The sequence below is a fragment of the Pristis pectinata genome, chromosome 8 (assembly GCF_009764475.1).
Source record: "Pristis pectinata isolate sPriPec2 chromosome 8, sPriPec2.1.pri, whole genome shotgun sequence".
Lineage (NCBI taxonomy): Eukaryota > Metazoa > Chordata > Chondrichthyes > Rhinopristiformes > Pristidae > Pristis > Pristis pectinata.
Window position 1 is genome coordinate 78,939,003 of NC_067412.1, and position 16,412 is coordinate 78,955,414.

Consider the following 16,412-nt stretch of genomic DNA (forward strand, 5'->3'; position numbering starts at 1 on the left):
GTGTCACCACAGTTGATAAGCCTGAAGTGCTTTTTGAAAACAAAATTAAATTTAAAAATTCATTAGCAGTACAGATAGCTCAGGAGCTTATCAGTGAGTGCCTGAGCTTTGCTGACCAAGTTTGATCCCTGGTTGCTACAACATCTGCTCTTGGGAGCGGCAGAAATGATGATCATTCTCAGGATTATTTGGTTGTTGGAAGGGCTCACTTTCTCAGACAATCCTTCAGGATCAAGACTTACTTTCACTCTTGAGTCTGTGGATTCTGAGATAGTTGATGAGAGCAACGTTGGACCCGCAGACTCTGCTGCAGGTAGGACAGGAGGTGCTTGATAAGGTGGGCATCGGGGGGGGGTTTGGGAAGTGGTGTGCTCCATTCACATTATTGATGACTTTCTCTGCGCTCCCACTACATGGATGAGAGGTTCTCAATGCCAACTCAAAGGCACCTAGACTGTTAGAGCTCAACTACTGCCCAGCCATTCAATGGATAGTGATTAATGAAATGAATTCTGCTTTATCCTTTCCCTTAATAGCTCAAGGGTTGTAAGGACAATTTTGGGACCCCATGTTAAGAACAGCTAGCACAGCACAGACTAAAATTGAATAATCCTAATCCGGTATGTAGTTTAACTCTGAAATGGATAGTGCACATGCTGAATGGACCATTGTAAAAGATCACCAGCTCACTTTAACAGGACAGGTAAAGCTAAGAATTAGTTATATGTGGAACAAAGGAAATGACCTCACATTCTATCCCTATGTGAAACGGTAAAGTCTTGAGTGATGCATTGCATGATTTCTGTGAATTAAATACTAAAACTCATGAATAGGCATTTTACAAAACAACATGTAACATTAATTAACAGAAAATAATGGCATTGAGAGATAAATCACATTACCTAGATCTTTGGTGCTATTTTTTCACGGAGCTTATATTCCCTCAGGGACCTTTTCCTCTTCAGAATCTTTGCTTATCTTCAACTCTTGTCTGAGTTGGTGTTTCAAACAGGAAGACAAAAATAATCTACAAGCAGTGCTGAACATCATTCTTTCTTGATAATCAGACATGCTTCTCGACATCTTTGTCTCAACACTTCACCCACTCATAGTTTTCAATAATGTCTTCTGTTCTAAATCTCAGTATGCTTGATGGTGGCTTAAAATTTCTTTAAAAAACAATGAAGAATATTTCTTTGAAATAATATTTTGATGTTAATTATGTGCTTGTCACATCAGGTGAGGGATGTTAACTGAAACATTCATTGTTATGGGCATCCCTATCCCAATTCATTTCAAGTAAAGCAGGTCCAATTTCAGCTCATATATAGAACAGTACAGCACAGTACGGGCCCTTTGGCCCACAGTGTTGTGCCGACCTATATAAACCTTATTCCCATTCAATCTATCTCCCTCTCTACTTCACCTCCCACAACTCTCTATTTTTCTTTCGTCCATGTACCTTTCTCATTGTCTCTTAAATGATCCTATCATATTGCCTCCTACCACCACCCCTGGCAGTGCATTTCAGGTACCCACCACTGTCTGTGTAAAAAAAAACTACCTCTGACATCTCCCCTGAACTTACCTCCACACACCTTAAATGGGTGACCTCTAGTATTGACCATTGCCACCTTAGGGGAAGGATGTTGGCTGTCCACTCTGTCTATGCCTCTCATAATCTTATATACCTCCATCAAGTCATCTCTCATCCTCTGTCGCTCCAAAGAGAAAAGCCCTAACTTGCTCAACCTCTCCTCATAAGACATGCTCTCCAACCCGGGTAGCATCCTGGTAAATCTCCTCCACACCCTCTCCAAAGCTTCCACGTCCTTCCTATAATGTGGTGACCGAGTGTGGTCTAACCAGAGTCTTATAAGGCTGCAACATTACCTCTCGGCTCTCAAACTCAATCCCCTGGCTAATGAAGGCCAGCACATTATATGCCTTCTTAACTGTCCTATCCACTTGTGAGGCAACTTTGAGGGATCTGTGTACTTGGACCCCAAGATCTCTCTGTTCCTCCACACCGCCAAGAATCCTGCCATTAACCATGTACTCTGCCTTCAAGTTCGTTCTTCCAAAGTGCATCACTTCATACTTCTCTGGATTGAACTCCATCTGCCACTTCTTGGCCCAGCTCTGCATCCTGCCTAAATCCTGTTGCAACTTACGACAACCTTCTTTGCTGTCTACTACACCACCAACCTTCATGTCATCTGCAAACTTACCAACCCATCCTTCCACTTCCTCATCCAAATCATTTATAAAAATCACAAAGAGCAGGGGTGCCAGAACAGATCCCTGCGGAACACCACTAGTCACCGACCTCCAGGTCGAATACACTGCTTCTACAACCACCCTCTGCCTTCTGGGGCAAGCCAATTTTGAATCCACATAGCCAATTTTCCATGGATCCCATACCTCATGATTTTCTTTCTTTTTCAATCTTTTTATTAATTTTCAAATTAATACAGAATAATACATATAACATTGGTAATTATACACGTAATACAAAGAGATCGGGAGGACAATCATGACATATATAGTCATAAAGAATAAAAAAAAATATTCTAAGCCCCATGGTTTCTTAGTAAATGAATATATTACAAAACAAAATCAAAATGAGAAAGAAAAAGATTTATTATATAAAAAAGCCCCAAATTGAAAAAAATTATAAGTAATAAAACGAAACAAACTAGAAATAAATTTCAGAAGAAAAATAATCTGGACTGACATTTCTCGATAAACAAAGAGCATTATTATGTCGTCAACTCCGCTCCTCAAAGTTCAAAGATTATTGAAAAGGGATCTATATCATATGAAAATATTGAATGAATGGACTCCAAACTTCCTCAAATTTAAGCGAAGAATCCACAGTGCCACTCCTAATTTTTTCTAAGTTTAAACATGATATAGTTTGAGAAAACCATTGAAAAGTAGTGGGAGGAATGATTTTCTGAATGAGCCTACCATGGGAACCTTGTCAAATGCCTTGCTAAAATCCATATATACCACATCCACCTTCATCAATTTGTCTTGTCACTAGCATAATATATACCCAATAAGATTACGTCTGCTTCATTGAACCTTAGAAGATTTTGCAAAAGTGTGATCTTTTATCCTGGATCGACTTAGAAGTTACCAAATCAAAAATAATTTTGTGCTGTGACCTCTTATCTGTTATGAACTGTAATTAAATTGCAAACTTATTTCATGCAAGACTATCATAGTCTTCAGACATAGGTCACTTCCTCTCATCAGTCCAACCTAGATTTATTTAAAACTTGATCTCAGACTGGAAAGCCTTGTTCCTTTTGTAGAATTCTTTTCAGTTTGTTAGTGTTGAACACAATGGGCCTAGAAATCAGATCACATGTAATGGCAAATGTACTCACTGAGGACTGAAACATGCTAACAACCATTCATATGTTGTTATTCTTTGGTCTGGATACTTAACAGGGCACTCTTTCAAGATGGCTTATGCATCTGAGTGATTTCCATATTAGGTGCTCATCAAATTGTATCAAGCAGTTTTTGGAATATTTTGGGGAAAATTAGACTGCAGTGACCATTGTTCTGAATTCCTGACAATTAGGTCTTTATACCCTTTGGAGATCCCCCTATCAATGGTCAGGACACCTATGACCACCATTACCACCCTCTCCCATGTATTCCCCCAAACTCCACATGCACTGATCTCCTCCTGATTACCCAAGCCCTGCTATCCTCCACTGATTTCCTTCCAGCCCTGCAATCCCAGCAATGGAGATCCCAATATCTACTCCTGTTCCATGGTCCCCTACTTGATTATTGACTTCTACCACCCTTTACACCCCCAGCCCCTGATCCTGACTGCAATAGCCACCATTGCACCAGGCCTGGATTCTGATCGCTGTCCTGATACTGTCACATCTCCTCCACTTGCCTGATCACCGACAATATTCCAGGCCTCAATTCAGTCTATGACTGACACCCCTCTCACTGCTGAATCTGCTTCCACACCCTTTCCAGTTGTTCATTCTAGGTGGTAATAATGGCTCCAGTTTCTAAAATGTCCCTGCACTTTCTATCTGGTGCTTTTGTCATTTAGTTTCCATAAGAGTTATCCTTACCATTTTTTCTGTTCCAGTGACTATAGATACGTTGCTGCAGCTTTGGCAGTCATGAGGAATGTGACTCAACAAATCAATGAACGGAAAAGAAGGTTGGAAAATATAGACAAGATGGCTCAGTGGCAAGCTTCAGTCCTTGACTGGGAGGTAGGTTTTTCATTATAACTTGTGATGTTGATGTTAATATTCTAATGTTAGGTTCCATTCTAAGGTTTGGGTTAGCACCCTGCCATAGTATTTTCTATGATGTAATATTAAACAAATTAAATTGAAATAGTTACAGCCACACAGTACAGTTTTTTAATATTACAAGATAAGAAAATGCGTGTATCATGAATGTCATACTTGTAATTATAATGATAGCTCACATTTTTAAGACACTTACTTTCTGTACCTATGCTGTCTTCATCAGCTTCCACAAACCATAGGAAATTTTTGCAATCACATTGAAAGCATTTGTTCAATCATGCATTATTTTTGGTTCCCCTTATTCAGTGTATCCAACCACATGTTTTCTCTTTCATTGACAAAAATCCTATTCATATTGTTCCTATCTGGGAACCTTATCTCCCAAACACTGTCGTGTGCTTTTTGGGTGTAGTATTCCTTGTAGCCTTGCAATTCCAAAAATATGCCCAAAATAATAAATGCCTAGTTGTCTCAGAATCAGTATGAATGAGTAAAATTAATTCTGGTCTTTTCATTTTCATCACAATTTCTTATTTTGCTTTTTTACTTTCCCAGTCATGGTAGTGTTTTGCAGTAATATTGTATATCTACAGTAATCACAATTTCACAAGATTTTGAAAATTTTATGAAAGTTTACAATGTTTAAGATCTTTCCAAATTTCACTATGTTTTTACATCTAAATCAGTCATCTCAAAAATTGAGAATGCAAGAATTAGTTGAAAAAAGCCATGCTTCTCCTTGATGTTGCTCCACCATTCCAAAAGATTGGAGCAATTCTAAAACAAGTCCACTTATCCATCAAAACTTTACACTCCTTGATTTCCTTTAAATTCTATGATCCATTGGTCTCAGTCTTGAATATACTGTGCATCCACAGTATTTGAGAGTAGAAAGTCTGGTTCCACTACTCCTTGATTTCCTTTAAATTCTATGATCCATTGATCTCAGTCTTGAATATACTGTGCATCCACAGTATTTGAGAGTAGAAAGTCTGGTTCCACTTTGAACATATGCAGTGCAGGGCTGCCTCAGCAGAATGCTAGTGAGATCTTACCCCAGGCTTATCAGTTGTCAAAGACATCAAAGTGATTCAGGAATACTTGGACATGCTTAAAAAAATGTTGTCACAAAAATTTTGTTAACCATTGTTTATCTTTAACATTCTCATACATAAAAAACCCTTGAAACTAACTTAAAAGAAGATAATCCTTCCTTTTTAGCAGTCAGTGTCTCCCATTCTTTTAGAACTGCTGTGCAATAGGCTTGTTCTGCAGGTACCACAAATAAGTCCCAGCATTGGTGTTACCTTCAGGGTAATGGTTCCAGACCTAAGAGTGGTTCATAAATTTTAATGATTCATTATTTGCCTTCTTCAGAGAAATTGAATGAGGGCTGAATTATAATAATATTTTGCTTAGAGGTATCATTACAGGTTTTCCTTCCTGTGATGAAAAGCTTTTTTTTCATCATGGGTACTGAGTTAACAATTCTGATCCTCAGATGACCTTAATGTCAATGTAAATAAAGTTCCAGGTTAATAAAACTTCAAATTTCATTGCCACTCAATTTCATTGAAGTAGGGATAACAACTTTGGCAGTCATCCCAGGGATTGAGATATTATTAGAAACATTCTAGCATTCTTATAAATCAGTGTGACAGTCCCAGATGGTCGGAAGATTCAGAGCCATTACACAATTAGTTAAAGAACTTGTCAATCGTTTTTTAATAGACATGCCACTGACAAGTATTGGACCTTATCATGCACAAAGGTGGTAATTATCTCATTCAGCTTGATGATTTTTATTTTACCATTTGCTTACCTATTTGCTTTACTTCCTTCTGAAGTTGTTGACTAGTAGCTGGAGTACAATTCCACAGATGCTAATTATCTTCTGGTACCTTTTCTATTCATGTGCATGTCATGATAATAAGTGTTGCCAGGCAGTGTCCGTTTCACCCAACCAGGAGTACGGCATGCATTAATTTTATTGCTGCTCCAGTTGCCAACAAGTCAACATTTTGAGAATAGAAGCTAGAAACTTCCTGATCATTATATCTTCAGGCAGGGCTAATGGGAGTTCATTGATTGTGAGGTACTTAAGTGAGATATGTTTTCAGAAGATCTTATTACTGTTCTTCATTCGCAAGGACCTACAGATCATTTTTTTCTCTTTATATTAATGTTAAATTTGTTATGTCCATGGGATGGCCATGGAACAAATAAAAGCACTGCTCCACATCTTTTGAGTTTATGGCAAGGGAAGGTGTGGTACAATGGTAAACTGGTTTAGAAGGAACTTTATTATGTGTCTAACCATAGCATAAGTGAGTTGGATTGCTGATGCTGGGAGTTTGAAATTTGAAAGTATTCAGTTTATCATCGTTATCAGAACAAAATGTTATCAATATTGCTCTGTAACGTGGAGAGTTATTAAATATAATATCATTACACCACTGATCACCATGGAATAACAATCACCAGAGCAAATGTGATTATCGTCAAGTCAGCTTAGCAGTCATGTCTATTATTGGTCGCCAGGACACAAAAGCAAATACTCAAGCCTGTTGAACTAACGACCTGGCCCTATTGACAGATGATTGAATTAAGAGGAAAAAATCAGGAATACTTTTGCTCTTCAAGTTGAAATTAGTGAACTGTTACATGACATGTAAAAAAAATTTAGAACTACATATTCATTGAATAAGTCACAGGATGTTTGTCCAAATTATTGATGAGTTGAGTAAATTGTAGTTTACCTATTTCTCATTTGTAAATGATGCAAGGTTTCCATGTTAAGTTAAAAGGCTCAGAACATCAAATTTCATGTTGTATGAACAATTTACAAACTTAATTTACAGAATTAAAATTAATTTTAGACAGCCTATGTAATCTGTGTTGTTTTTGCTTTGACGGAACTTGCCAATAAACCACATTTTCCTTTTTGGATACTTTTTATAACGTCAAAGACCAGCCTTCAAAAGACTTCAAAATTATATAATAAGGATTAAGAAATAAAATCCACTTGTGTTGTCTTTGGATAAATGCAGAGCTGACATGATTGCCATGGGAACAGTTAAGACTGTTACCAAGATCACATTGTTTCCTCATTGTGCCTGAGGGGAAAACAGATGACCTTTATGATGTAAATGCTCCAGTCTCCTGATAAACAGAAACCCTCTATATCCAATACAAAAGGACTTCATGTTTGTTTTCTACAGTGTTATCACCTTAAAATGCCCATTGTAACTAAAACCCCTGCCTGTTTTATATTAACTGCTATTATCTGCTTAGAATAAGGAGATTAACAACTGTTAAAATAGCCCTGCAATTTAACACAATTGTTAAGATAGCAGTTTAACAGAACTGCATTCAGTAAGCAACTAAAAATAATGCACTCAATAAATAACACTAGCAGACGTGTTTATCGTTCTTTCATGAAAGTTTGTTAATCAGTCTCACACTGTTTAGTGTGTGGTTATGAATAATCAATGGGCAGAGATCACATTGATTCTTATTTAAGTTTTGAATTTATCAAGATATGGAATGTTAAATTTTCATCACTGCATGGCTTTGTGGCAAAATTAACATTTCTCGTGAGAAAAGTAAGTGACACTGGTCCTCAAAGCAAGCAGAAGATAGAGAAAGGCCTGAAAGCATGTACCACCAGGCTCAAGGACAGGTTCTATCCCACTGATATAAAAACTACTCAACAGCTCCCTAGTATGATAAGATAGACTCTTGACTACACAATCTACCTCATTATAGCCTTGCACCTTATTGTCTGCCTGCACTACACTTTCTTTGTAAATATAACATTTTATTATGTATTCTATGTGTTTTTCTATTGTACTACCTCAATGCACTGATGCAATGAAATGATCTGTATGGATGGTATGCAAGACAAGTTTTTCAATGTACCTTGGTACATATGACAATAATAAGCCAAATTACTAATGATATATCTTCAAAGTGGCTTCCCTGTGCCACTGTAAACTTTTCTAACAAGGGCAGTATTGCCCAACAGCCCTACCTCCTCCAGCATTTTACTCTACCAGTGTCAGCTACAATAAGAAAATGCACAAGTAGTCCATCTCTAAGTAAAAAATTTGCAATCCATGACTCACAAAAACCTCTTTTTTTTTGAAAGCTGGCCTGATTTCACTTACTAAAAGTAGATTTGGCATAACTGCTGACGACATGCTATTGTTTTACTGCTAGACGTCATTTGGATAACAACTCTTGGATCATTTTTATCCTGAAATAAATAGTGTTTCTATTTTTCAAGTTACATTTTGCACAGTAGTTGACTGAAATATTATTCAGTAGAGTAGTTTGAAAGTTTTTGTCCTATAAATCATTTCTGAAGCAAGTGCATGGTAGGAAAGAGTGGAATACACAATCATTCTAGTTATCAGGGGTATGTTTCATGTAATTTCTTTTAGATACCCAAAGGACTGTATATGTTGTACCTTTTTATTCCATGTTAGTGAGGAAATAGGTAAAAAGGTAAAGGAAATGCTGTGGAATATTGGTATGGATAATCTGAAGATAAAGAGATAATTTTATTCAGGTATTCAAAGTGGTATAGGGCTTGGATAAAATAATTTCCAATGGCAAGGTAATTCATGCCTGGTTATTAGTGCTAAACATGTCCTATGGTAGCGACTGCACATTCTACTCCACTTCTGAAATTCAAACTTAGAAGAGCATCAAAAAAAGGCAGTTTATATTTGACTGCAGAGAGGAATAGATCACCATGGAAACAAAGAGGTGAGTGAAAAAACAAATTCAAAAGTCAATAGGACAAAGACTAGACAAAACATTTGATAGATGGTATCAAACATTTTCTCAAAAGCAGGGTCAGCCAAGGGCTTCCAACGTGCTTTCTGATCCTACTGTATATTCCTTTGTGATCCACCTTGAAAGCACCTAGGTTTAATGAATACATTAGATGCACAAATGCTTTTGACCAAATAAACACCCATGAAATGTCATCGGAGAACCATGTACTTTGAGAAAGTTGTAGCCTAGTTCTGATTTGGAATAATGTGAGTTCATGCTCCATTCAAGGGACACAAAGAAAAAATCCAGACTTACACTCAAGTGCATCTCGGAGGGAATGCTGTACTTTCTGCAAATGGGCTTCACATTTCCAACATTATACCAGAGGCCACTCTATTTAAAGTACTATGCTGACTGTGTAGAATTCCTGAGATAGTGAAAGATACTTTTGGATGTCTTTATTTTGAGAACATGATGAACTTGAATTAATGGGAGTAAATGGTATGTCCAGATTTGGTCACATAAATGAACAGCAAATTGTCATACTTCAAGTGTTGCACTAATAATGATATCTCAGGAAAAAACTTTTTTTATATTTTGAATCGAATAAAGGATTATATTCATGATAGCAGAGGCTATCATCATATACAGCAAAATAACTCAGTGAGTAGTCTTTTGATTTATATTTTCCCATTATTGTTTATTTCCAATTACACGGGCATTATTCCTTGGAAACTAGATCTATTAGTTCCCTTTTAATATGCAAGAACTGCACATATAAAGCAAATTTTTGCATGCTGTGATGTCTTTGCACCCACTTCAAGTTGAAGTCCTGCCCTATCAGGAAATTGGAATAGCATCTGTAACAGCTTTTCCTTCATCTGCAGTCAGGCAACTGTATGGTTATGTTGAAGCAGCCTGATTGGGGATGTTGCCACGATGGTACACATTTGTAGGCCCACCATCGCAGTGGCATTTAACCAAGCCCCATCTTTATTTTCCCCCATCCCCTTGTCCCACTTCCCCTCTTTTCTCCCACCCTCCCTTCCCCACCCCCAGCCATTTTCTCCCATCTCCATGGCAGCCTGTGTGAGATAATTTTAACTGTGTTGACTGACTTCCTAGCATGCAGTGTACAAATAAGATAGCAGTCTGTGAGCTCCAGGAGCAACTGCTGACTGTGAATGTGCAAGGTGGGCTTTAATATTTCTTAAACAGGGTAATTTCTTAAAGCAAGGATGTCCCAATTTCTCAATAATATTTGATGAGCTCGGTAGTTTTGGAAAAAAGGCAAAACATGGCACCCAGTAGTGCACCAGGAATGGATGAAATCTATCATCTAGGTTTATCATACTTAAAGGCTTAAATATTGTTGCACCCAATACTAAATAAAAAATTACAACTAATAACAGGGTCTGAAATTACATACTGTCATGGTCCTTTATATGTCAAAATGGCTAAAGTAATTCTAATATTTAATCTTGTTATGTAACAAAGTAGTTATATAATTATAATTGGTAAAAAATAATATCTTAATACTTCATTAATGAAAATATGCAAACATGCAAAGACCTGAGAATATTCCAAAGGGATAAGGGATTTTATTTATGAGGGCTAATTTTATTTTTAGTCACTCTTTTATTTTTCTTAGTCTTAATTTCAGGAAAAAAAAGTCTGCTTGAAAATCATTGCCTTGGTGTTGTTTATTTGACAGTTTTTATTTAAATTGTGTCCCTGTTTCTCCAGCAATAATTATCAAATTATCAAATGCAACATCAAACACAGGGGGTGGGGAAGACACACAATTGCTACATATGTGGGATAATTGGGCACTTTCTCATTTCTAAAAGGAAGTTTTGTGCACAAAGAGTAATAAGATTGTGCAATAAATTACCAGGAGGCCATTGATGCATAGAGTATGAATAGAAAATTAGAAAGGTATGCATAGAGGAGACAAGCCTTTTACACCGACCACTTTTTCCTTCATTAGAATATTCTACTTTCCTCATTGCGCCCGACTGACTCCTGGATTATTCCAGCAGTTTTGTCTGTCTGGAAGATTTCCATGGAATGCTTCATCAGCTCAATTTGAACTTGTCCTTTAACAGACGGAATTTCAGTTTCTGTAGTTGTATTCTTTTAAAATGAGGATCATTCGGATATAAAGCCAACTTCAGTAACAATAACTCAGCTGTCTGTTTAGAACTTTGTCCAACATTTTTTTTGCTATAAATTTAAACCAGATTATGATATATCTTTAAGGTATCATCTCAGTTAACTCTATTGAAGGCCAAGAATTGTGTTTACCAACCCTTGCTCATAATTTGGAACTTTAACACCAATCTGAATCAGAATCAGAATCCAAATCAGGTTTATTATCACTGACATATGTTGTGAAATTTGTTGTTTTGCAGCAGCAGTACAGTGCAAGACATAAAGGCATAAAAATTACTATAAATTACACAAATAAATAAATAATTCAAAAGAGGAGTAACAAGGTAGTGTTTGTGGGTTCATGGACTGTTCAGAAATCTGATGGCGGAAGGGAAGAAGCTGTTCCTGAAACGTTGAGTGTAGGTCTTCAGGCTCCTGTACTTCCTTCCCAATGGTAGTAACATGAAGAGGGCATGTCCCGAGTGGTAAGGGTCCTTAATGATGGCACTGCCTCCTGAAGATGTCCTCGATGGCTGGGAGGGTTGTGCCCATGATGGAGCTGGCTGAGTCTACAACCCTCTGCAGCCTCTTTCAATCCTGCACATTGGAGCCTCCATACCAGGCGGTGATGCAACCAGTCAGAATGCTCTCCACCATACATCTGCAGAAATTTGCAAGAGTCTTTGGTGACATACCAAATCTCCTCAAACTCCTAATGAAGTAGAGCTGCCGGTGTGCCTTCTTCATGATTGCATCAATGTGTTGATCCATCTCACATCTCTAGAACTTGAAGTTTCATGGTTTAGAATTGATGCCATTACTCAAACTGTGATCTGATCAGGGGACCTGGAGGATGGAAATTATATTCAACTGATATAACAATAGACAAGTGAAGGTAATTCCAAAGTGAGAACTAGTTGAAGGTATGGTGAAACAGTTTTAACCAATAAGATAGGGATTAGCATTTTGTGCCCCCTGCCTGATGAACATATCCTTCTCCAAAAAATCCTTGGGATAGAAATGAGTTTATCAGAGGATGGCTAGCCTGAAATTGAGTGTTGGTATCAAGGAAGCAATCTGGGCTGAGCCAACAGCCCTTATTACAACTCGAATGGTGGTTCACTCTTCTGCATGCTTCAGACATAAGCAATGGCTTCAGTTGTTCTGCAGGGTGTGGGGGGATGGGAGTGGGCTGTGGAGGAGGATCAAAGGAGAAGGTTAAGTTAGGCTAGCAACTGGATGTAGACATGAAAACAGCTAATGCGGTCAGGATGACAGCCCTCCTGGTTATATTTGGGAACCTTTTCACTTAGATCCCCCAATCTAATGGCTGCATACTCCAGAAGATGCATATGCAACTTTGGATGTGAATTGGCAGGTGAGGGGTGACAGAGGAATAATGTTCTATAAGGAAAGAACTCCTACAATCCCATGGGCTGTTCTCATACTACCTTAGTATTCATTATTTTGCTTCATGGAGTTTCTATCGTTATTTGACTTGATACTCTCAGCAACGTTTGTAAATTACTGATAACCCTGGGGAACATTCTCCAAAGTTCTCAAATATACTCCCAGCTAAGCCTGATTTTTTTAGTTTAGCCTTTCCAGTGTCAATTGATTCCTAAGTCTCAGCATCTGCTCCAAACTGTGATACCAAATTCCCAGGAAGTCCTAAGACATCTGTTTCATTTTCTTCTTCTCACGCATTTGGGATCTGAGTGCTTGAAAGATGTCCCAACCTAATTTCAAGACAAATGTTTATTAGGCAAGTTTGTTGATCCTTGACTTTGTCCTTCATTGCAGGTAAAATGGGTCTGAATCTGTCCTTGTATGAACTAATGGTATAAAAGGATTGAGATGGATTAGATTGGATATTGATATATCGTTTGCAGGACTTTCCCTGCACTTAGCACCAGCATGTCATTAGTACGAATCAGTTTTGTTTTATTTTTCATACACAAACGTTAATGTAATCTGATAAGAATTCTACTATTTTTAAAATTTATGTGTGTAATAATCTTAAATCCTGGCAAAAAATTTGGATTCTTGTTTTCAACTCTTTCTGCTTCCTAAATACCAAACTAAGCCAAACCAGGTGGTTCATAATGTTGGTGCTGTAAGCACAGTTCTCATTTTCTTTCTATCATCAAGATGTCTTTCATTCACCTCTGCAGAATTGTTTGCCTTTGCCTCTTTTCTGTCATTCATGGAAACTGTTTGCCTTTGTTTCACTCTTTGCTTCACTGCTGCGACCTTTATTTCCAACCTCAATACATACCTCAAAACCCTCTAATTTACAGTTCCTCTTTCCACCACGAAACCTCTTGTCCCTGCCACTTCATCTTAGATAGCAGACAGCTCCCCTATTTGACTCATTTCTTCTCTCCGTATAAAATGCTTTGGGATATTAATCATACAATACAAATACAAGTTTTTATTTGAAAAATTTATTCTTTATGTTTTAAGGGTGATGATGTTCTGGACAGAAGCTCTGAATTGATATACTCTGGGGAAATGACATGGATTTACCAGCCTTATGGACGGAACCAGCAAAGGACCTTCTTCCTCTTTGACCATCAATTGGTCATGTGTAAAAAGGTAAGACAGTGGCTGTGAATCTTTTGTACTTGTGACCATCTCATAGAATGATTACAGCCCATCATGTCCAAGCTGGATTTGATTAAGGCAAGATCTTCACATAAATATGAATGAAGAAGATGCTTTTCCACTATTTGATCTTATCCTTTTAAAATATTGGAACTATCATCTCATCATTTAGTTATCAGTGAGCAGAAGCTATTGTGATACAATTGGGCCCAGTGTTCAAGGAAGCATAAAAAGGTAATGGTGACCCTCCTTTTTATTCAATGACCAGGTGAATGGTCCCTGGCTGAGTCGGAGGTGGGCTGCTGGTATATGAGCAGGTGTAGAGATGGGCAGGACAAAGGGAACATCTCTGATAGCACATGGCCAGATTTTCCATGGTATAAGCTGGAGAGTTCATGTAGTTAATATGTTAAGGGGGCAATTAGAGGCAGAGTAAAAGCTATGAAATGAGGCCAATTAGAGAATGTGAATATAAACACTCCCTCAGGATATGCTTGCTCAGCCTGCATAGCCCACATCCTTTTGAATGAATATTTTTTAAAATTGTGAAATGCAGGGCTGTGGGACATGTGCAATTCTTATTTGAAGTCAGTGTTACAGCGTTCCATCCAAACGTTCTTTTAAGCGTACATGTCTGAACACCAATTCAGCCTAAAGGAGCACACTTTCATAAACGGTTTTGAAAGGGTTATCAACTCCCTGCAGATTAGTCATTTGTTGATTTCTTTTGGATGTTGCTGCAATTCTCCATATTTTTTTGCATGGATGCTTCATTTTGTAAAAAAAATAGAGAGAATGGTCTAGTATGTGCTTAAGGACATTTTGGTTATTTCAAGTCTTCTACTCAATTCAGTTGCTCTTATTTCCATTGGTAGTTCCTTTCTTCTTGAGCTGATGGGGAGAACTGCTTTGAGTGTGTGATGACAAGCATGGCCCCAGCTCTCCGTTCACTAACAGCTCCTAATCTTACTTTGCATTGATCATTACAGTTTTCAGTTGGTCACATGGAAAATAAAACAGATCAGAGAGTAAATATTCCAAATTAGGCTCCAATCATGCCAAGATCAATCACTTTTATACATTTTCTAAAGCCTGTCTTCTGTGTGCCTTTGGCTGTGCTGGTATTCCTGTTCAGTGATATCTCAATAGCTGCTGGGTGACTAGTGGAAAGCTACTAACTTAGAAGAAGCTGTGGATGACCTGAGAATGATGTGAAGTAGCTCTGGGCCTTGAAGACTTGATTGTAGATTGCACCATCATGACTTGGGTGGCATCAATGTAGTCTGCTGGCTGAGTGTTAAGGACACAGGTGGAAAGACAGTGGTGGGTAATTATCCTGCAGTCTAAGGTACTTGCCCTGTAGCATGCAGATATTGGATAACTACTGCTTATGCTGCAGTGGAAGCTGCAACATCTGTCATCAGGCCCTTCATCAAGAGTCCATGGAGGGGAGGCTGGTTTCCGTGATGCGCTGAGTTGTGTCCACGACTGTCTGCAGTTTCTTGCAGTCACGGGCAGAGCAGTTGGCATACCAAGCCATGATGCCTCTGAATAGGATGCTTTCTATGATGCATCGATAAAACTTGGTGAGTGTCAAAGGGGACATGCCAAATTTCTTTAGCCTCCTGAGGAAGTAGAGGCACCAGTGAGCTTTCTTGGCCATGACCAGGACAGGCTATTGGTGATGTTCACTCCTAGGAACTTGAAGCTCTTAACCTTCTCGACCTCAGCATCATTGATGTAAACAGGAGCATGTGCACCGCCAACCCCCCTTCCTGAAGTCAATGGGCAACTTATCAATCTCTTCAAGGCCAACAGGATCCTATATTTTACATACATTGGGCAGGATCTGTTTTGCCAATACCACACAAGCAGAATTTTACTGAACATAGAACATTACAGCACAGTACAGGCCCTTTGGCTCACGATGTTGTGCCGATATTTTATCCTGCTCTAAGATCTATCTAACCCTTCTCTCCTACATAGCTCTCCATTTTTCTATCATTCACTTGGATGTGGATAGGGGAGGCAAGATCAGTAAGGTTGCAGATGACATGTGCTTGGTGGAGTTGCTGATGGTGTGGAAGGTCATCTTAGGCTTCAGAGAGTTGTTGATGTCCTGGTGAAATGAGAAGAAAAATGACAGATGGATTTTAATCCAGGCAAATGTGAAATGATGCATCTTGGGAACACTGATAAGGCTAGAACATACACCTTCAATGAAAGGATCTTACAGAATACTGAGGAACAGAGGGACCTTGGAGTACAATTCCTTTGATTCTTGAAGGTGGCAATGCAGGTAGATAACGTAGTTAGGAAGGCATATTGGGATATTGGCTTTCATTAGTCAGGGCACTGAATACTGAAGTAGGGAAGTTATGTTCTAAATTCATAAAACATTGGTCAGACCTCAGCTGGAGTTCTACATGCAGTTCTGGTCACCAGAACTGCATGTAGTACTATAGGAAGAATGTGATAGCACTGAAGAGGGTGCAGAGGAGATTCACCAGGATGTTGCCTGGGATGGAATAGTTTAGTTATGAGGAGAGACTGGAGAAACTA

The 16,412-nt window shown here is 38.3% G+C and overlaps 1 protein-coding gene across 3 annotated transcripts in view; it reads left to right on the plus strand.

Annotated features, from left to right (window-relative positions):
- The window catches only part of arhgef9a (Cdc42 guanine nucleotide exchange factor (GEF) 9a), a 137,587-nt gene that overhangs the window by 59,494 nt on the left and 61,681 nt on the right, over window positions 1-16,412 (plus strand). For all 3 annotated transcript variants that reach the window (XM_052021116.1, XM_052021118.1, XM_052021117.1), the window contains exons 6-7: window positions 4,133-4,262; window positions 13,710-13,841. In XM_052021116.1, coding sequence (XP_051877076.1) covers window positions 4,133-4,262; window positions 13,710-13,841 — 262 coding nt within the window. The remainder of the gene's footprint in view (window positions 1-4,132; window positions 4,263-13,709; window positions 13,842-16,412) is intronic.